The following is a 21,761-nucleotide window of genomic DNA, read 5'->3' as shown; positions in this document are numbered from 1 at the left end:
AACTACAACTAAACTTCATAATGTTTTTCTTATGCCCTATCTGATACTTTTAGAACTGTAACTTGTTCCTCAGAAAATGTTGTCTTTGCCACATATGTTACATACGCCTGTGATCTATGATTCTGTAGAAAAGAAAGGTTACTCACCGTAGTAACGGTGGTTCTTCGAGATGTGTCCCCGTGGGTGCTCCACATTAGGTGTCGGGCTCGCCCGGCGCCGCAGATCGGATCTTCCAAGCAGTTTCTGCCGGACCGCGCATGCGCCGGTGCGCACCGCTCCCCCGCGCACTCCCGGCCATGTGCGCGATCCGGTCCCCGCCAGTTCCTTGACCAACCGCCTCTGATGCTCCTGCAAAACACTAAACAGAGATCCGGAGCGGGGAGGATAGGCGGGTAGTGGAGCACCCACGGGGACACATCTCGAAGAACCACCGTTACTACGGTGAGTAACCTTTCTTTCTTCTTCGAGTGTCCCCGTGGGTGCTCCACATTAGGTGACTACCCAGCAGTAACCCAAGATAGGAGGTGGGTAATCGGATTATGTGCAGCTTGTCCCCGAGAGGACCGCTGCCGAGAGACGGGTATCCTCTTGGAATACCCTGTGAAGGGCGTAATGTTTGGCGAAGGTGTCACAGGATGACCAGGTCGCCACTCTGCAAATGTCTTTTAGCACAACGCCCTTGAAAAAAAGGCTGTTGATGCTGCCACCGCCCTAGTGGAATGAGCCCTGGGCGTGGCCAGTAAAGGAGTCTTTTTGAGTTCGTAGCACATTTTTATGCAAGATACGATGTGCTTAGAGATTCTCTGCGAAGAGAGACATTCTCCTTTTGATTTGGGAGCGATAGAGACTAGGAGCCTATCCGTTCTCCGGAAGGACTTGGTCCTGTCCATATAGAAAGCTAGCGCCTCCTCACGTCCAGGAGGTGTAGGCGCGCCTCCTTGTTAGAGTTATGAGGCTTTGGATAAACAAGGGTAAACAATAGGTTCGTTAGTATGAAACTCAGAAAGAAACTTTAGGAACAAGGGCTGGATGCAGCCGTATGGTTACCGCCTCCTTGGAAAAACAGCGCAGGGTGGCGTTGCCATAACTGCCTCAAGCTCGCTCACCTTGTGAGCTGACGTGATTGCGAGAAGAAAGGTCGTCTTCATCATAAGGAGGCGGAGGAAAACCGTGGCCAAAGGCTCGAACGGTGGTCCCCTTTTCGCATTAAGCACCAGGTCCAAGTTCCATGGAGGTGGAAGCGGTTTCTGAGGGGGGTATAGGCTTACCAGCCCTTTGAAGAACCTGGTAACCATGGGATGGGCGAACACCGTGTGCCCTTGCTCTTCGTGTCTGAACGCCAAAATGGCGGCCAGGTGGACCTGAAACGAGGATAGCGAGAGTCCTCCTCTCTTGAGGTCCAGTAAATACTCTAATATCACAGCCATAGGCACCGAAAGGGGGCTAGCTGTTTGGTAGAACACCATGCCGTAAAGCGAGTCCATTTCTGCTTGTAGGTCTTCCTGGTGGAAGTCCTCCTGCTACTTTCTAGGACTTGCTGCACTTCCTCCGTACATGTGCTCTCTAGGGAGCTGAGCCATGGATTAACCACGTTTGTAGTCGCAGGCCTTGGGGGTGCGGATGCACTATGGACCCCTGGGCTTGCGTGAGCAGATCCAGCACCACCGGAGGGGACATCGGTGGCCGGTCCGACATGCACAGGAGTAGGGGGAACCATTGCTGTCGATCCCACGTTGGGACTATCGGGATCATTCAGGTTCCTTCCCTCCTGGCTTTGTGCAACACTTTGTGGATGAGCACTGTGGGAGGGAAAACGTAAAGCAGGGGGCCCCTCCATGAGATCGCGAAGGCGTCCCTCAGGGGCCCCCATCCCAGTCCTGCCCTGGAGCAGAATCGTGGGCACTTCTTGTTGTGCTAAGTAGCAAACAGGTCTATCTGGGGAAAACCCCATGCGTGGAAAAATCGGTTGCAGCAGATCGGGACGGATCTGCCACTCGTGCGTGAGTGCGAAACGCCTGCTCAGCTGGTCTGCCTTCACATTGCGAGCGCCTGGTAAGTACGAGGCTTTCAAGGTTATATTGTTGGCGATGCAGCAGTTCCACAACCGGACTGCTTCTACACATAAGGCACGGGACCGAGCTCCTCCTTGCCGATTTTATATAAAACATGGTGGAGGTATCGTCTGTACTGATCCCGACTACCTTGCCTTTCATTTGGTCTCGAAAGTGTCTGTAGGCGTTGAACACTGCTCTGAGCTCCAGTATATTTGTGTGCAGTGACTGCTCCATGGAGGACCACAGCCCTTGCGTCACCTCTTCGCCCATGTGTGCTCCCCACCCTATGAGGGAGGCATCTGTAGTAAGAAAAACCAATACGTGTGGTTGGTGGAAGGGTACCCTTGTTAGCAGGTTCCCGGTGTTTACCCACCATTGCAGGGATTTGCGCACCTCTGTTGTGGGCGACGCCATCCTGTGAACAGTGTGTGCTGCCGGTTTGTATACGCTCGCCAGCCAATGCTGCATGCTGCGCATGTGTAACCTGGCGTTCTGTTCTACGAAACGTCGCTGCTGCCATGTGGCCCAGCGGCTGTAAGCACGTCAGAACCGGCACCATAGGGCTGAACGTGAAGCCTTGCGCGAGGGAGCCGATGGCCCGAAAGCGAGTCTCTGGGAGATACGCCCTCGCTGTAATAGAATTTATGCGTGCCCCTACGAACTCTATGTCCTGTGTGGGGTCTATCTTTGATTTTGTCAGATTGATAAGCAGGCCGAGCGAAGAGAACGTGCCTGCTGTGACACATTATGCGTAGTACCTCCTCCTTCGAGGCCCCTTTGAGTAGGCAGTCATCCAGATACTGGAATATAAATACCCTCTGTCTGTGCAGGTAGGCTGACACCACTGCCAAGGTCTTGGTGAAGACTCTGGGGGCTGAGGAGAGCCCAAACGGTAGGACCTTGTAAGTCGAGGGCTGCGAACCAATCTCCATCGTCTAGTGCCGTAAGGATGGAGGCGTTTGTGATCATCCGAAAGCGTTGCTTGCACAGGTACCGGTGAGGCCTCGAAAATCTAAGATGGACCTCCCCGTGAGGAAGTACCTCGAGTAGAACCCTCTCCCTTGCAGTTGCTCCGGCACTCTTTCCACTGCCCCTACAAGCATGAGATGGTCTACCTCCTGCTTGAGCCTCGCTACATGGGAGGCCTCCTGGAGGTGGTGCCCCGGGTGGAGGTCATGGCGGTGGGAGCAACTGGGAGGGGATGGCGTACCCCGTGGCTATGATCTCCAGCACCCATTTGTCTGTGGTGATCCTTTGCCACTGGTTATAAAATGGTCGGATGATGGCCTTGAGCACTGGTTTCGTGCCCTCTGGAAGCGAGTCCATGAGGGAGGTTAACCTAATGTGGTTGTCGAAATTATGGTTCGCTAGATGCGCTGTGTAATTTGCCATTGGCAACAGTAGCGTGGAGGAGGAGTAGACCTTTCTGCCCAACAGCTCTAGCTTTTTGGCATGTTTGTCTGTTCCCCCACGTTGCGACGACTCCACCACCAAAGAATTTGGTTGTGGGTGGCTGAACAGGAACTCCATGCCCTTCGTCGGCACGAAGTGTTTTTTTTTTTTTTCCGCTCTGTTGTGGACAGGCGGAATAGTCGCAGGAGTCTGCCATATCATAGTGGCAGACTCCAAGATTGCGTCATCAGTGGTATTGCTATTTTGGAGGAGGCCGGAGGTCTCAGATTTTTGAGGAGCTTATGGTGTTGCTCTTGCACCTTTGCTGTCTGGATGCCTTGCGTGAAGGCCACCCTCGTAAAACAGCTCTTGGAACTGTTTGAGATCGTCCGGAGGATGGACGTCCCCCGGGGCCGTAGCCTCATCCGGGGAGGAGAGCGAGGAACCGCTGGGGTACGTCTCCCTGGACCCTTCCGGTTCCCGCTGATGATGGTACACCCTCTCACTAGAGGTTTGCGAGGAAAAATCTCGGGGTTCCATAACCAGTCCCCCCTGAGATGCTTAAGTCTCTGTCCCCGGTCGCAATTGCCCTCGGGGGTACGAGATCGTTTGTAGGGATTTTTCCCTAGTAGATTGCCGATGGTGTCTATGCCCTGCGTGGTCCCAGCCAGGGTGAGGCTGGTTGCAGAAATGGAGAAGGGGGCTCCGGGTAGGCTGGGGGGGGACCCCTGCCTTCTAGTTGGAGTCTGCAACATAGCGGAGGGCTGTGAGAAAGCAACTCCACAGCCCTGTGCGGAGAGGGGCTGCAATGCCTCCTCTTGTGTGCAGTCTTCCCCCTCCCTTGAGGAGGTAACTCCGCCCCTGACATACAGGGGATCCCGGCCCCGTCCGCACCGAGCTCGGCACACTCGAAGGCGGTGCCGCACGTGCGGTGTCCTTCGGTGCCGGCAGGCTGCGTGCCTGCGCGCTCTGCACCGCCCGTTTTCCGGGGGTCGGTGGTACCGGCGCTTGTTTAGCCGCCGCCCTGCCTGCGGTGCGGGGTGGCTGGCTGATTATCGGAGGCTGAGCCGCTTGCACGTGGCTCTTCGTGCCGCCGCCGATCAGCTGTTGCTGCGGCTGGGGGCTGCTCGCTCCTCCCGTCCCGCTCGCTGTTGCTGCCGGCAGGGATCGGGCTGGGGGGCATACAGGGGATTCCGGCGTCCGCACCGAGCTCGGCACGCTCAAGGGCGGTGCCGCACGTGCGGTGTCCTCCAGTGCCGGCAGGCTGCGTGCCTGCGCTCTCTGCACCGCCGGTTCCCCGGGGGTTGGTGCTGCTGCCCGCGGTACCGGCGCTTGTTTAGCCGCCGCCCTGCCTGCGGTGCGGGGCGGCTGGCTGATTATCGGAGACTGAGCCGCTTCCACGTGGCTCTCCGTGCCGCCGCCGATCAGCTGTTGCTGCGGCTGGGGGCTGCCCGCTCCTCCCGTCCCGCTCGCTGTTGCTGCCGGCAGAGATCGGGCTGGGGAGCATACAGGGGATTCCGGCCCCATCCGCACCGAGCTCGGCACGCTCGAGGGCGGTGCCGGCAGGCTGCGTGCCTGCGCGCTCTGCACCGCCGGTTCCCCGGGGGTCGGTGCCGCTGCCTGCGGTGCCGCCGGTACCGGCACTTGTTTAGCCGCCGCCCTGCCTGCGGTGCGGGGTGGCTGGCTGAGTATCGGAGGCTGAGCCGTTTCCACGTGTCTCTCCGTGCCGCCGCCGATCAGCTATTGCTGCGGCTGGGGGCTGTTTGCTCCTCCCGTCCCGCTCGCTGTTGCTGCCGGCAGGGATCGGGCTGGAGATACTTTCCTCCGTTTCTGCGCTGATGGAGTGAGGGAGGCAGCTTTCCTTTTAAGGGCCCCGGAGGGTCCCTCCTGCTGTGGCCGCTCCGGCGCTTCTGGCTGGAGGGCCTTATCAAGAAGCAGCATTTTTATCCTCATCTCCCTGTCCCTCCATGCTCTGGTTGTTAATTTAGCGCAGAAGGCGCATTTCTGTGCCACATGGGACTCCCCCAGGCACCTTATGCATAGACTGTGCCCATCGGACACTGGCATCGCCTCTCGGCAGGACTCATGTTTTTTTTTAAAGCCTGAAGAGGACATTGTTGGTGAGTCTTTGAGTTTTTAAGTGGGTACTTAGCACCTTCTTTGTGCCGTTTTCCCCATCCGATGTCCTGCCTTAGCAGGAGGGCTGATGGCCCTAGCTCCTGGCCTCCAGCGCTTGTTACTGGGACTGGCTGAGCTGTCCCGCTCGTAGCTTGTTCGTTGTTGTTTGTTTTTTTTACAAAATAACAACCGGCTAACTCGTAGTAGCCTAAGTGCCTGAAAAAAACTTTAAAGAAAAACAGATAAAGACATTGAATACGCTACTTGGCCTTAGCCTAGTTGGATTCCGTCTGCAGCCGACGGCGGTTAAGAGGAACTGGCGGGGACCGGATCGCGCACATGGCCGGGAGCGCGCGGGGGGAGCGGCGCGCACTGGCGCATGCGCGGTCCGGCAGAAACTGCTTGGAAGATCCGATCTGCGGCGCCGGGCGAGCCCGACACCTAATGTGGAGCACCCACGGGGACACTCGAAGAAGAAGTGTTTGTTTCAGTTGTTGTGGTTTTTGTGAATTAAATCTAAGCCCTGGTATGTGGGCATCTGAGTAATTTTCTTTCCTACAAGCCACTCCAACCTCCCACTCACCCCTGCCCTCAGATAAAATCCTGACTAGATCTTTCACAATGTTTGTTTTACTGTACCCATTCTGTTACATACAGGTACTGAATGAAACATTATGTCCACTTTTTGAGACGTATTGACAACCATGCATTGAGGTCTAAAAGATTTAACAAACTGGAAATATTCAACAGGATACAGTTCTTGATAATTGTGACAGTTAAAACAAATACAGGCTGAACCTCTTGTCTAGCACCCTGAAGACCTGGCCAGTGCAGGACAAGAGAATTTGGTGGACCACAGGAGGTCAATATTTTCTAGCACATTACCAGCACTTCCACTGCTTACTGGGCTCTTGCAAGACATTTAAGGGTAAATTACAGCTAAATAAGTATACAGAATACAGAGAGCCAGGACTGGTGGCCGTAAACAAACTTTATTGGCCCAAGAGAAACTTGGCTATGCTCAAATGGTCAGCTGGATAACTAAAATCATGCCGGATTATGGAGGCTGCCAGATGAGTTCCAGATTAGAGAGGTTCAACCTGTATATGTAAAACCAAATTTTCAGAATTTTCCAGATCTGAAGTGGGTCTGTCCCATGACAGCTCATGAGCTAGTAAATTATTTTTAGTCTTTAAACTGCTGCATGGCTGTTTTTTTGTTTTATCTAAAACCAAATGTTTTCCCAGTGATAACTAGAGGAAACCTATGACAATCTGAAATTTTAAAGAAATACAGTTTGAATTAATTTTTTTTAAAATTATTCTGAAACATTAGAACACAGGAAGAGAGAGAGCGTAAGTATTTCTGCACTTCAAAACCATATGGAAAAAATATAAACTTGGAGGTGGGAGGAGAGAGAGGAGGAGGGAAATATGGTGAACTGACCTGAAAGAATCGTAGAAATATTCTTTAAACTACAGTATTGAAACTAAGAATCTAGAACAGCTGTCTCATACTGCAAAGTTGCTTCTGAAACATGATGGCCATGTCTTCTTTAAGGTGTGGCTGTCTTTGCAATATTAAAAGTACTTTTATTTGGATAACAAAAGTTCATCCTGATAAAACATTTTCATATGTTCTAACTAAATCCTCCCTTTCATACTATAATGTACAATCTCTGTGAAATATCTTTTAAAGGCATTCAGTTGTGGGAATGTTTGCCCACTTCATTCCTAAGTGTTTTCTGCTTTACTATTTTAAATCACTGTAATCCTTCAATATGTAAATAATTGTTCAGACAAATACAGAAACGTAGTCTTATGAAACTGAAAATGAGTTTTAAAAATATCTCTGCAAGCTTGTTGGAAATTTATCTTGTGGTTGCTTTGTGCACTCTAATGTGATAGTTCATTGTTAAAGGCTGAACAATTTAAATTTTAATTACTGTGTAATAATCCTGATCCTTCAGTGAGTTATTTCACTGAGGCTACACTGTAGTTTCTGACGGGGGCAAAAAAAGAAGCTGCTAAGTGACTAGGACTGGCATCTTTATATTGCTTCAGAACTTCCTTTAACAAGTTGGAAGCTGCTTATGTAGATGGTTCTCTGAACAGGTTTGTTTCTTTCCATACTATCCCAAGTAGTCTTTGGAATGCATGCAGCAAAAGGGCAAGCCCCCAAAGTGACTTTCCAATCTGTTTTTGTAATTCCAGCCAAGTTCTCTTTAATGTATGGTGCAGGCTAAGTTCAGCTGGCTCTCTTAGAAAGCCACGGAACTAAAGCGCAGCTGCTGCTTGAAGTGGCACTGTGTGATAACAGACAGGCTCTGCTATTTACTTGGACTCAAGTGCCTGGACTGGCGCACACAGATATTTTATGAAATCTGAAAGCATGAGGATAAAAGAGATTTCCTTGCGGCAAGATCCTGATCTAAGGAAGGAGCTGGCATTGCTAGCTCGAGGATGCGATTTTGTTTTACCTTCTCGATTCAAGAAGAGACTAAAAGCTTTCCAGCAGCTTCAGGTTTGTTTGTTCTTTTCCATATGATGTTTCCCTTTCTTGTGAAGGCACAACTCTGATCACCAGTAAAACTCATGAGCTACATGAGTTCTTCATTAAGTAGGAATAATAGAATATTTCTCTATATTTAAAAATGTGATGTTTTTGTGTTTTAAGAAGTAGATACTGTGCCTTAGTTCTGTTATGACTTGTGAATTGGTTTGAAAGTGAACACTAATTAGTAAATCTAAAATAATTCATACATGATTTGCCCATGGGGTGGGGGTGTGTGTGTGTGGGTGTGAAATAAAAAGTTTGGTGTAATTAATTTGCACTAATAGCATTAAAAGAATAATTCCATTATAATCTGTGCACTTTCCCCATGGGCTTTGTTACTCCTCACTAAAACTAGGTACACACAACTAGTCCACAGCTTTGCCCAAATATGAACGTACCCAGTCAAGCATTCTTTGTTGAATTCCATACATGAATGTAACTCAATATGACATTACCATTTTGGACTTCATGGTTCAGATCAGACTATAGTAAATATGATTAAATATTACTATGTATTGCACATGTATCTGCATAATTGCTGCTTTGCAACCAGTGAGTTAAATCCACCATTTTACAAAGTGGCTTCGTAACTATTGGAGTGGTTGTAAATTTGAAATGTTAATGAATAAAACTTATATTTGCATAGAGCAGAAGTGCTGGAGGAGAATCATTATTTTGCTAAACTTTGGCAAGTGTGCTAGTTTAGTTCTGAAAAACTAACATGTAATTTTAAGGTTATTAAAGCATATGTTCAGGCATCATTTAAGTATTGTCATAATTTCCAGATGTTTTAGAGTTTGAGTTAAAGCATCAACCCTGTTAACTTGCACCTACCTCATCATCTATGGGCAAAAGATGTCTCCAAATTAACTTATGTGCCTGAGATTTTCATATACTATTTAGGAAAAGATTATCTGCTGAACTTAGAACTTCTTAATTTTTGTAATTCTAATACAAATATGACATGCAATTTAATTGAGTCTATTACATTAGACTTCTTCAGGTGATCTTCAAGAAAGGGCCAAAGAACCCCATGACCCAATAATGCTTTTGTCTCCTGTTAGGTTAGATTTAAAAAGTGAGTGGTGGTGGTACAGGTTTGGTTACGTAAACTTGATTTCGGGAGGTAATTCCTTTATTTTAAAGCAAACACAGTGCTGATCCTGCTGTTTCTAAAGAGTTTAATGTAAACTTGCAGTAAGATGAAAAGGTTTATTGCTGTAAACTTGTCTTTGGTGTCTTTGAGCATTGAAGAATGGAAAGGCACAAACTGAAGACAGCCTGTGAACTAAAGAAGTCAGAAATGCTACATGTGCTATTTAATCTTGACGTTTTGCTAATTCAGCTAAATGTTTAGAGCTATCAAAGATGGAGGATGGCTTACTCTAGTCAGAATACCTTTTTGTAGACAAATGAGTATTGCCCTCTCTGGTGCCCTATAGCTTGAATATAATATCTTTGTACAACAAAAATGATACTTTGTCATGAAAATTTTGTTTGTATCAGGTGGAAGGGAATACTAAACATCACATATGTAGGTTATTGTATGCATAAGGGTATGTGTATATTGGGAAAGAGGCACAGAGTGTCACTAAAGGAGACTTAGATTAAGCGCTTGCAAACCCGCAGCTCTCAAGATGCATGCTGCTCTTTGAGCAAAGAAATGCGGCTCTTGCTAGTTCAAAACCACTTTCATGTTTAACTTGTCGTGGAAATGGACTTGAACCCAGTTCAGCAGACATGGCAGTGGCAGATGTGAGTTGCTTTAGGACCTTGAGGATTCTCACAACCTGCCAGGGAGCTGCTGGATGTGACCGTGTTCTTATCGGGGTGGTACGCTCTCCCTTTTGCCTTTGCCTTTCCCTTAATCTATGCTGACAGTGCTTCTGCCTTCCCCTGCCTGGCAGCTGCATGGTAAAGCCCAGCCAAGGTTAAGAGAATGATTCAGTGGTTCCTGAATCATGGGTGTTAGTTTGTTGTGCGGGGGTGGGGCAAGGGGGTCAGTGGTGCTCCTGAGGCAGGGTGGGGGTGGGGGGGGTGGAAATTGGATGGGGATTAGTGAAGAGAAGTTAGAAAGATAGAGATGGGGTGTTAATAAGGGATTGAGGGGATGAGGGATAACTAGAGAGTGGAGATACTGGGCAGGAAAGTAGGATTAGTTGGAGATTATGAAGGGGAGGTATAAGGGAATTGTGATATCGGGGAACTGTTAGGGAATTAGAGGCCCATTATTAGGGGATTGAGCAAGCTGGTGGTAGTGGAGAGATGACCGGAGAGCAAGTGACTCTAACATGAGGGATGGGAGGATCAAACTCATGTTGCAGAAAGCACAGGGCTCAGATACAGTGAACTCTGGGGCCACCCTGGAGGTTCTCAAATCTCTCTTCCCCGCAGTCGATCCTTGCCACAGGGACATTGGGGCTTAAGCAGCTACAGGTTGCGCTGCTGCAGAGGGGTTGGGGCCCTGGCATACTGCAGACTGGGGTGCAGGTCCCTGCTTTTCCTTTGCGTCGGGGGCTGTGACAGGGCTGTTACTGATGGGGGTGGGGCATTGAGGGGAGTGCTCTCTGCTTCCCATTAGCTACAGGGAAGAGGTTGGGAGAGGCAGGAGATGCAGAGTGGGAGGTTTTGCTGTTTCCCCATGGTGTTCCAAGGCTCCAAGTTCCATCCTGGCTCCCACTTCCTGGGTGTGACTGTGCTGGAGCTCAGGGCCGTCTGGGCTGGAGAGGTGCTGGGTGGGTCATCAGGGCTGGGATGCAGCAATTGGTGCCCTTTCCTTGCCCCCTCGCTTCTTACCCCGCTCATGTGGGAGGGAGAGTGATGCTGGGTGGGTCCATAGTGCAGTCCTACTGGTGGGACTCATGGACAAGAGTACAGGATGAGTCCCAGTGATAGGCAGATGGAGGAGTGATGGGGGGTGGAATGCAATTCCAGCTGGTGAGCAGGCTGAAGAGTTCCTCTCCTGGTTCATGTCTTGTAATGTTTTTATGACTAGATTAGTACACAAAATACATCTGTTATGGACAGATAAAAATATATAATATATGGCTCTTTGCACTCTATCCAAAGGAATTTTGGAGTGCTGCGGCATGCCAATGAGGTGTTTGAATATGTATTTCAGCACCTCATTAGTAATCTTTGAAACGGCCATTTGCATGGCCATTTCGAAGATTTGGGCTAGTGTAGATGTAGCCAATGTGTGCATGATTATAACTTGTAATGTAGTTGTAAACCAAAATCCTCTCAAGTGGGAGGTGGGAGAAGAGGGAAGTAGTAGCTTATGGCCGCCTTTGAGCGCAGAAGACTGGATTGGTGGGAGATGTTTCATTTTTTGTTAAAAGCCAGAGATCTCCCACCGCACCCAGAATAGCCAATAGACATGTGGTGGTTAGGATATTAATCAAATCCCTATTCTGAATCAGGCATATCTTGATTGAGCCCTCACATCCTTTGGTACAGGTGTTGTCAACCTGCACACCTCTAGCTAGGTGTAGCTTTCTGAGCAATGAAATTCAGCTCTGAGTCCCAAGCATTGGGTTAGAGCAAGGGGCTGAGGGTGTCTGATTCTGGGGAATGGGGAGGGCATTGGGTTAGAGCAGGGAGGTTGGGGTTGCCTGGGTCTGGAGGAGAGGGAGAGCATTGAGCCACATTATTTTTAGATATCTCCAATATAAATATAAATAAAAATATATAATGTTCTCTTTGCACTCTATCCACAGCTATTTTGTTTCTTTATCTCTGATTGGGCACCTCTGCTTTAGGAGTGCTCTAACCACCAGGCTATTGGCTATTGTAAGTGCAGTGGGAGTCTCTTGCTTCTCTCTCGCACGCATGCACACAAAGTCAGGTGACTTCTGTTCCACCCCAATGCAGAATAGGAAACATTTGAAGTATCAAATGTTGAGTGTCCTATCCATCTAACAAATTTGTTAGTCTTTAGGGTACTATAGGACTGCTTGTTTGTTTCCCATCCAGTTCTAATCCAAATAACTTGTACCCACTATGTGATAGGTGCTTTTTAAATAGAAGTAGAGATCATCCATGCTTCATGAAGCTCATGTTGAATTATGTAGCAGTTAGGGTGGTGGTGGATAGATGCTTTAAGCTGTCTGACCATAGCTTACTTCCCCTCCAAGTTGCTTAACTTTCATTTTTGATGGCATCATTTGCCTACTTCTCTGGTAATATAATAATATCTTTCAGGGGAGAAGATGACAAGATTTCAATTTTTTATGTAAAAAACAGAATATAAATTTCAATTTTCAGACATCCTAAAGAAGCAAAAATAGAATGAACACACATTTTTCTTTGTACACTGCCTTTTAAGTTTTTTAAATGTGGACATGAGATGAATTTTTAACTTGTTATACAAGCTCCAGATTTTCTCTAGCAGACTTATTACAATGAACGCTCAACTCTTAAATGAATACTCAAAGAAGGAATAACAGTGTCAAGCAAGGCTTTGTTCTTAGTTTGTGCATGAATGTGTGTGACTAAAACTCTTGTGAAGTCATTCAGATTGATGTTCCCAGAGCTCCACTTATAAATAACTCCAAAGTAGAGTGTCTCTTTTCTGGAACCAAACAATTTGTTTTTGTGAAAGTCTTAAAATGGCAATAGGAATCACTGGCAAGCTGGGGACACTCTTTTCCAGCAGCTCCATTTTATGTCATGTAATAGGGGTGATTAAAACAGAGGCTGACTTCCCCCCTTCCCCCAAAAAGCCTTGAAAGTAATCGGATCAGACATTCAAAATTGATATGAAAAAATAGCCAAGGCCTAAAATCCACATTTTACTGTGTTGTTGAAAATATTGGCTTTCTCGGTAATCAATTTTTTTCATCAGAAGCAGAATTTTGTCTTGATTTATATGCAGAAAGGACTAGTCAGGAGATTTCAGATACTCTTAACCCGTAATGCTTAGGCTGTGTCTACCCTAGCCCCCTTCTTCAAGGGGGGGGAAGAATAATCAGCTTGAGTGGAGAATACTAATGAAGTGCTGCGATGAATATGCAGCACCTCATTAGGGTAATTCTCCCTATGGCAACTTCAAAGTTGCAAACTTCTAAGCACCAGCATGCCATGTAGCCATGGGCATGTCAAAGTACCTGTGTGTGATTTTTTTGAAGTACCCTTACTTCCCAAAATTTGTAACTTCCAAGTTGCTGTGGGGAGAATTAGCCTAATGAGGTTCTGCATATTCATTGCAGCATTTCATTAGTATTCTCTGCTCTGGCTGATTCACCATGCCCCCTTTGAAGAAGGGGGTTAGTGTAAACGCACCCTTAGTGTGGAGTGAATTGGTAATACGAAATTGTAAAATGCAGCTGTATGCCAATTGCTCATCAGTTTTCCTTGACATGTTGGAGTCAGAAGTCAGTCACTTGAAATATATGTACTGGAAACTTAAATATGGGAACTGAAAGGATTGTTTCCCGCTGATCACGGAGTAGGGTATTTCACCCAATGGTTGGTGTCATCTATGCTATCTTACAAACAGCTACATAGTGTGATGATGTATTTGAACTTGAAAGCACAAAAGAGATAACACAAGTTAACTTATAATTTTGCATCCAAATATCCTACTGTGGGTGAACTAGGAAAAGATGTTCATTGAGACTGGCTAGAGCTTGTAAATCCAGTTTCCATTTTCTGTGAAGAAAGAACAGCCGAGAGAGAGAAGAATAACGAAGAAAACACATCTTCCCTTGGTGTTGACTTTCACTCGCTTCTAGAAAAACATAAGTACAGCACATCATCTTAGCTTCTCCAACACTTAACTCCATACCAGTGTTGGTCTGTCTAGGACATTCGTTTTTGTGGCTTCTTTGGTCACAGGCTTAACATTGTTGAGAGTCTTGGTGGGCTGAGTATGGTTCTTACTAAGATGAAAGGGAAAAAGAGAAGTAGGAAGGAGAAGAAATAAAGAAGGAAAAGGAAAGAGCATGGTTGTGGGGAGTGGGGGAGAAGAAGAGGCAGGGGAGAGAGACAGCCTCACTTTCCAGGTGATGATTGGGTTTCAGTTAGAGCTAGTTGAGATAGCAATGTCATCTGGCTTCCCTCTGGCCAAGTCTGATCAGGACATCTTTCAGAACTGGGATAAAGACTGTCTGGGTGCCAGAGGCAGGTTGCTGCTATGGTGGTGAAGCCAGTGGTCAGTTTTTCCTTCTACAGTCTCTTTAAGGACTCCCAGGGGAATTATGGGTGGAGTAGCACATCCTCCTCCTCCTCATGTCCACCAATCTGACATACCAATTTTTGTTAATTGATTTTTCTGTTTTGGTACTGTTTACCAGGCGTTATCTTAACTCTGTTTTTGAATTATATCAACAGGCCTTTTGCTTCAACTAACTCAGTTTTTCCTAGCAATATTTGTTATACTTTATTGTGTCCTCTTATGAACTTAGTTCTTATAGTTCAACTCACAATTGAAGTGAATTTGTAAACATAGTTATAAAGGACTTGCCCTCCCATGTTCCTGGAGAGTACCTGGAGTGCTATCACCAAACATTAAGTATCTTCAGGACCTCCAGCTTCTCTGTGGTGGCAGGCTGTAGACAATATAGCATAACTGCTGCATTGCTATTTAGTTCTGAAGCAGATCCCTATAGCTACAGCAAGCAGTTGTTTGTAAACTTTTAGCGTATTTTCACTGCACATTCCTTTCAGCTGTTGCTGGAGCAGGATATTATAGGACACTGGTACCTTTCCGTAACTGTCCAAAGCATGGTTATGTGGGACGATCCATAAGATATTGGACCCAGGAAGGCATTCTGACAAAAAGAGCGATATCTCAAAATTTCCTGACCCAAAGCAATGTTGTTCAGATGACGGTTCGTATACATATTCCACTGTTAGCATGCTCAACATGCAAATGCTGTCTTTCATAATCAGTCGTGCTCATTAAGTTGGTACGTGCACCCTTTATGCAAGCAACAGGTATTAAGTGTAGGGCCCCATTTCCTTCTCACAACCCACAGGTATGAGTTGAAATTCAGCACTTCTGTTACCATGCTAGCCATTATCTTGTAAATGTAGTATAGTGACTTAGCACAAGTAGTTTTGCTTCAGATTCTTGATATTTTCCATTTTAATTGCATTTAGGAAGGCGTCTTGGGTTTTTTTTAACTTCATCCAGGTAGTGTGTACTAGACTGTTCAAAATGACTGGTCATAGGTTCTCAGGATTCAAACATTCCTCATCTTGTAAAACTATCAGGCTGTAGAATGGTGACTATCTGACATGTTCGGTCTGCCTTAGAAAGTCACATCCCTGAAGAGCGCGACGTTTGCTGGCCATTCTGGAGAAGAATTCAACAACCTAACAACTTTCTTAAGAATTCTTTCTTGAGCAGTTGTTACACAGCAGTCAGGCCTGGTTTTGGTTGCTAACAAGTAGAAGAGATCTTGAGGGGAGCTCCTGCAGCTTTGTCCTTACAGATGGTAGAAATAGCCCTCAAATCACTTCTCTTGACAAAGTCTTTGGGTAACAATAGTAAGAGGGAGTGCAAGACTCAGTGAGAAGACAGATCATCTCAAAGTACGACTCCTAGATGTCATAAATGTGAGGCTTTTGGATATAAAAAGGGCCTCATCTTCAAAGGAAGTCCCTGAGCAGCCACACTGGTATTGTTTGAACTGAATTGGACTTGTCATATCTCACCATGTATCATTGGCCATTTGGATTCATTAGAAAAGATACCATGATCAGCCCTTAGCAAGGCTGTCTACCTTAGCACCAATAGTATCCACACCATTGACTAGAGAGAAACGGGTATTCTGTGTGCAACTCTGGCATCAACAAAACTTTTATATTAGCACTCCCTTCCGTGCCCGTTTCCTTTGTACTACACCAAAGAGCCACTGACTGCCACAGAACTTACCATTTCATTGGTACTTGATTCCACTTCTTGCCTCCACCAGACTGCTCCCATTAGCTCAGTCTGTAGCACTGGTTGTAGTTCAGTCTGCTGAGCTGGTAGTGGCCAAAGAGCATCCAGCATATATTCACTGTGCCAGTGGGAGGCAGAATTGTCTTTTCATGAGGATGACTTCAACCTCACTTATTTCAGAGGCCAATGGAGAGCCATCTTCTACAAGATGGCAGCTATTTGGATTCTGTATACTCTATCGTAAAGACAGCATCAAAGACAGCATCTAAGCCAGGCTTCCAAATACTATGGTAGGCACTCACATATTCATTCCAGAAACTGATGCTCATTGTCTTGGTATCTCATTTCCTGCATCCTTGAAATTCTGGTGTATCTTAAGTTCTGAGCCCTGGAGGAACTCATCTCAACTTCATAATGAAGACTTAACTTCCTTCTCAGATGATCAGGAGCTAGAAACTTATCTTCCCCACGACAGTCAGAACCAGTACATCACAAATCTTCTCTAGACCAAGACTAGCAGACTGGAACAGACCATACCTGCATACAGCTTTGCTTCCTTATCTAAAGAAACTGATAAACTTGCTTACCATTAAGGGGAAAATCTGTTGAGTTTTGGAAGCCTACTGTAGGGTCGGCAGTGGTTGAGCCAAAAGTGACAATGCATCCCTGCAGTGGTGTATGAGCAGTGTGCAGAATGTCCCTGGTGGATTTTGCAAGTTGAGTTCTCCAGAAGCTGCTGCAGTATATAGAATACATATTTCCACATCAAGAAGTCCTGTGGCACCTTACAGACTAACAGATATTCAAGTGGTCCCCGTGGGTGCTCCACAATAGGTGTCGGGCTCTCCCAGCGCCGCAGATCGGAAACCTTCCAGCAGTTTCTCCTGGATCGCGCATGCGCTGGCGCGTGACGCCCCCCCTGCACGCCCCTGGCCGCATGCGCAATCTGGTCCCTGCCAGTTCCTTCTCAACCACCATCGGCTGCAGACGGAATCCACTCAGGCTAAGGCCAGAGTCAGATTAAATAGTGGTTTTTTTCTACATGTAATTTGTTGGTTTTGGTTATTAAAAAAAAAAAAGAGAGAGAAAGCAAAGACAGAGAATATCAGCCAAAAAAAGAAAAGAAAAGAGGAGCGGAGAAGAGCGGATGTGAAGGCCATTTAGTCCGCTCGCTGCCCCGGAGGGCGGTGATCACTATTTGGGGTGGAAAGGATTAAGTGCTAAGTACCCTATTAACAGTAAAGGACTCACCGCAATGACCTCTTCAGGTTTTAAAAAGCGTGAGTCATGCCGTGAAGCTATGCCGGCCTCTGTGGGGCATAGCGAATGCATCCAATGTCTGGGGGAATCACAGGCTACCCAGAAGTTCTCACTGTGCTAAGGCATAAGAGGAGGGCAGCTTTCTCTGACCCCCTCAGTGCAGAAATGGAGGAAACTCTCCCTGGCTCGATCCTTGCCGGCGTTTGCAGCGAGCAGGACAAGCGGAGCACACAGCCCCCAGCCGCATACTCAGACAAGTGGCAGCGCACGTGGCAGAGGCTGAGCCTCTGGTTATACAACAGCCAACACGGGCGGTGCCTAGAGCGTCAGCCAGGCAAGCACCGGACCCGGCGGCACCACCACAGGTGGCACCGGCCCCTGCGGCACCAACAGTGCAGGGGCGTCAGGCACAGAGCCTGCAGGCACCGGAGGAGGATACCCGCATGGCACTGCAGCTGACGGTGCCAAGCGCGGTGCTGACAGCGGGGCCGAGATCCCCGGGAGGGGGTGGTGCCGGCCCTGCAGGGGAGGGGCAAGGCAAAATCAAAAGCCCGGCACCGCAGTCCATCTCTGGACAGGACTGCGCTGCTGTTAGCACCAAGCCCTACCCCTGTGATACACACACCGCACCGAAGGCCTGTGTCTCCACCAGCCCATCCAGGAACCTCCTTCTCCGTTCCTCCAACCAATGTCACCATGGCTTGGGCCACTTTCACCATTTCTGGGATTGGATCCCCTGGAGTACTATCACAAGCCTGTTTCACCTCTGTGTCATCGTGGAGGTCTCGCTCTCCCAGACATCGGGGGTGCACACCCCGTGAGTTGTCTAGGTCTCCATCCCCAGACCCTTGCCCATGCTGCCATGGTCGTCCTTATCATGCTGGACACAGACACCACAGGCCTACACCCAGGGGCAGGTCCCTCCGGCCGCTCAATACCCCCGTGGGCACTCTCGATCGGGGACGGAAACACAGTTGTCTCAAGGGGAGTTAATTTTAGAACCCCAAGACTTTCCTTCACCATCCTCCAGCGAGCAAGTGTATCATCAACCGCAGGAGCCCGAGGGTTCGAGGGGAGGTTTACCCTAGTGGTTCCTCCTCATCCTCCCCAGATGAGGCCATGGCCCCCGGGGATGTCTCTCCCCTGGATAACCTTAAACAGTTTCAGGAGTTGTTTATAAGGGTGGTTTTCACGCAAGACATTCAAACGGCAGAGGTGCAGGAGAAACATCACAAACTCCTGGAAAATGTGAGACTCCTGGCTTCATCCAGAACTGCTATTCCGCTGGATGAAGCCATTCTGGAGTCAGCCACTACTATATGGCAGACTCCGGCCTCTGGTCCGCCTACGAACAAGAGAGTGGATAAGAAGTACTTCGTCCTGGCAAAGGGCATGGAGTTCCTCTTCAGTCACCCACAACCAAATTCTTTGGTGGTCGAGTCATCCCAGCAGAGGTCAAAGGCTCTCAGTACAAATCGGGGGGGATCGGACAAAGATGCTAAGAAGCTAGAGCTGTTTGGCAGGAAGGTATATTCCTCTCCTACCCTGCTATTGAGAGTGGCAAATTATGGGCACACCCAGCAAACCATAATTTTGATAATTACTACAAGGACTCGAGAGCTACACTTAGAACCTTGGGCATTTATACTCCCCCATACAGGAAAGAAAAATGTTATCCTCAGCAAAGACGCTACACTTACAACCACAGCGTGCTCAATATCAACGGGGCTACGGCCAAGGGCGCTATCAATAGCGGCAACAGTACAGAACTCCTAGGCGATGTTCTCAACAAAGCCGTACACCCTCGCGTCAGGCCCAAAGGCAACAAGTTTGACGGGTATGTCGGGGGCTGCACTATCGATACCCTCGCTCAATGCCTCTCTCATCTCATGTTCCATCATCACCTCAGACCGTTCCACTCCCAATGGCAAAAGATCACCACAGACAAATGGGTGCTGGAGATCATAGCCACGGGTTACGCGATCCCCTCCCAGTCGCTTCCACCGACGAAGCCTCCCACCAGGCCTCACCTCAGGGACACTGCCACGAGGCGAGGCTCAAGCAGAAGGTGAATCACCTTATGTTCATAGGGGCGGTGGAAAGAGTGCCGGAATAATTCCAGGGGAAGGCTTTTATTCACACTACTTCCTACCAGAGAAGAAAACAGGAGGCTGGAGGCCCATCTTAGATTTTTGGGGCCTCAACAGTTGCTTGCGCAAGCAACGTTTTCGGATGATCACAGTTGCCTTGATACTCACGGCACTGGACGATGAAGACTGGGTTGCAGCACTCCACTTACAAGATGCTTACTTTCATATAACAATCCACCTGGCACACAGACGCTTCCTCCGCTTCACGGTTGGCCAGGAGCGCTTCCAGCACAGGGTTCTTCCGTTCGGCCTCTCCTCGGCCCCCAGAGTCTTTACCAAAACCCTGGCAGTGGTGTCAGCCTACCTGCACAGACGGGGTGTTTTATTTTTCCCTTATCTGGGCGACTGCCTGCTAAAAGGGGCCTCGAAGGCAGAGGTCTCATGCATGGTATGCGTCACAGCGGACATGTTTTCTTCGCTGGGCCTAGCCATCAACCTCGCAAAGTCAAAGTCCGAACCCATAAGAACATAAGAATGTCCATACTGGGTCAGACCAAAGGTCCATCCAGCCCAGTATCCCGTCTGCCAACAGTGGCCAATGCCAGGTGCCCCAGAGAAGGAGAACAGAAGACAATGATCAAGTGATTTATCTCCTGCCATCCATCTCCTGCCCTTGTACTGAAGGCTTGGGCACCATACTTTACCCCCTGGCTAATAGCCATTTATGGACCTAACCTGCAAAAATTTATTGAGCTCTTTAAGCCCTAATAGAGTCCTGGCCTTCACAGCCTCCTCCGGCAAGGAGTTCCACAGGTTGACTGTGTGCTGTGTGAAGAAAAATTTCCTTTTATTAGTTTTGAACCTATTACCCATCAACTTCATTTGGTGTCCCCTAGTTCTTGTATTATGGGAAAAGGTAAATAATTTTTCTATATTCACTTTCTCCACACCATTCATGATTTTATATACCTCTATCATCGCCCCTCAGTCGCCTCTTTTCCAGACTGAAAAGTCCCAGTCTCTCTAGCCTCTCCCCATATGGGACCTGTTCCAAACCCCTAATCATCTTAGTCACCCTTTTCTGAACCTTTTCTAATGCCAATATATCTTTTTTGAGGTGAGGAGACCACATCTGCACACAGTACTCAAGATGTGGGCGTACCATAGTTTTATATAGGGGAAGTACGATATCTTTTGTCTTATTATCGATCCCTTTTTTAATAATTCCTAACATCCTATTTGCTTTACTAACTGCTGCTGCACACTGTGTGGATGTCTTCAGAGAACTATCCACTATAACTCCAAGATCCCTTTCCTGATCTGTCATAGCTAAATTTGACCCCATCATGTTGTACATGTAATTTGGGTTATTTTTTCCAATGTGCATTACCTTACACTTGCCTCTCTACGCTTCTGCTAAAAGCTTCCATTTGCACAGATTCCCTGACCTTTGGAGGTAGCTGTCACAACCCAAGTGAGAACTCCCCTTTAAAATCCAAGAAGGCACACTTAAGATGTCTCAATGGGGGGGTAATCCCAAACTCTCTTAGGTGAGAGCTTGAAAATGAAGAGGAAGAAATTAAGCTGGAATCTCCGCTTTAGCTGAGCTTTCAGTCTTAGGCATCCATATACACAGACCATTTTTAGGACACAAATGAAATCATTTCCTTAAGTTAAAAAGGTGATTTATTAACAATACAAAAGAAGGTATACAAATAAAGTGATCAAGCATACTTGGTTGCTGAGTGTTAGAGAAACTTTTAAAAAAGGGTGGATAAAAGCACAGAGAATTACTTCCCTGGGATTCAGTTTAAAAGGTATAGTGTACATGGGGGTACATCAGCCAGCCTGAGAAGCCCTGCACCAAACACAAAATAAAAAAATAACCTGATTGCTTCTGGCTAAAAGTTTCATTTCTACTTACGTATCTGTATGCTCAGATCATGTGGCTTGAATATTGCCTGGATTCATGAAATCCTGCTTAGGCTCTCTCTCCTCTGGCTGGACAAAAGAAAAACCCCTCAGCAGGTAACTGCTTCAATTAAAAGAGCCTCCTCTCTTCCCGTTGGCTCACCTGGCTGCTTTCCAACAGAGAACCTACTCTGAGTGTAACCCTTTACAGGCATTTATTCATGACAGGAGGGCTTGACCAAACAACTAAAAGCCATATCTCAGCTGCAGCAGTGCTGCCGTAACACAGAAGCAGTAGGTAGTTGTATGCAGCCTTACTGGGAACTGAAGTACTTGTCCAAGTCTGTGGTAATATATCAAGAGCCAACAAGAACAAGGAAAACAGAATCCTTGTACTTCTGAAATTACAAGTGATTGCGAGTAAAGTGGTTAGTGTGTGTTCTTACCTATTGGGGCAAGAGTGTTGAGTATGGATATAGTTAGTTGTGA

The 21,761-nt window shown here is 47.5% G+C and overlaps 1 protein-coding gene across 4 annotated transcripts in view; it reads left to right on the top strand.

Annotated features, from left to right (window-relative positions):
* The window catches only part of PPP2R3B (protein phosphatase 2 regulatory subunit B''beta), a 103,207-nt gene that overhangs the window by 31,469 nt on the left and 49,977 nt on the right, over positions 1 to 21,761 (top strand). The window contains exon 1 of one of the 4 annotated variants that reach the window (XM_074992193.1): positions 5,847 to 8,087. The exons of the other annotated variants lie outside the window; for them this stretch is intronic. Coding sequence (XP_074848294.1) covers positions 7,941 to 8,087 — 147 coding nt within the window. The 5' untranslated portion in view covers positions 5,847 to 7,940. Of the gene's footprint in view, positions 1 to 5,846; positions 8,088 to 21,761 lie in introns of those variants that run through there. 4 annotated transcript variants of the gene reach the window in all.

Source organism: Carettochelys insculpta, chromosome 1 (assembly GCF_033958435.1).
Source record: "Carettochelys insculpta isolate YL-2023 chromosome 1, ASM3395843v1, whole genome shotgun sequence".
NCBI lineage: Eukaryota > Metazoa > Chordata > Testudines > Carettochelyidae > Carettochelys > Carettochelys insculpta.
The sequence above is the reverse complement of the archived record's forward strand: the minus strand, read 5'-3'. Positions and strand labels throughout refer to the sequence as shown.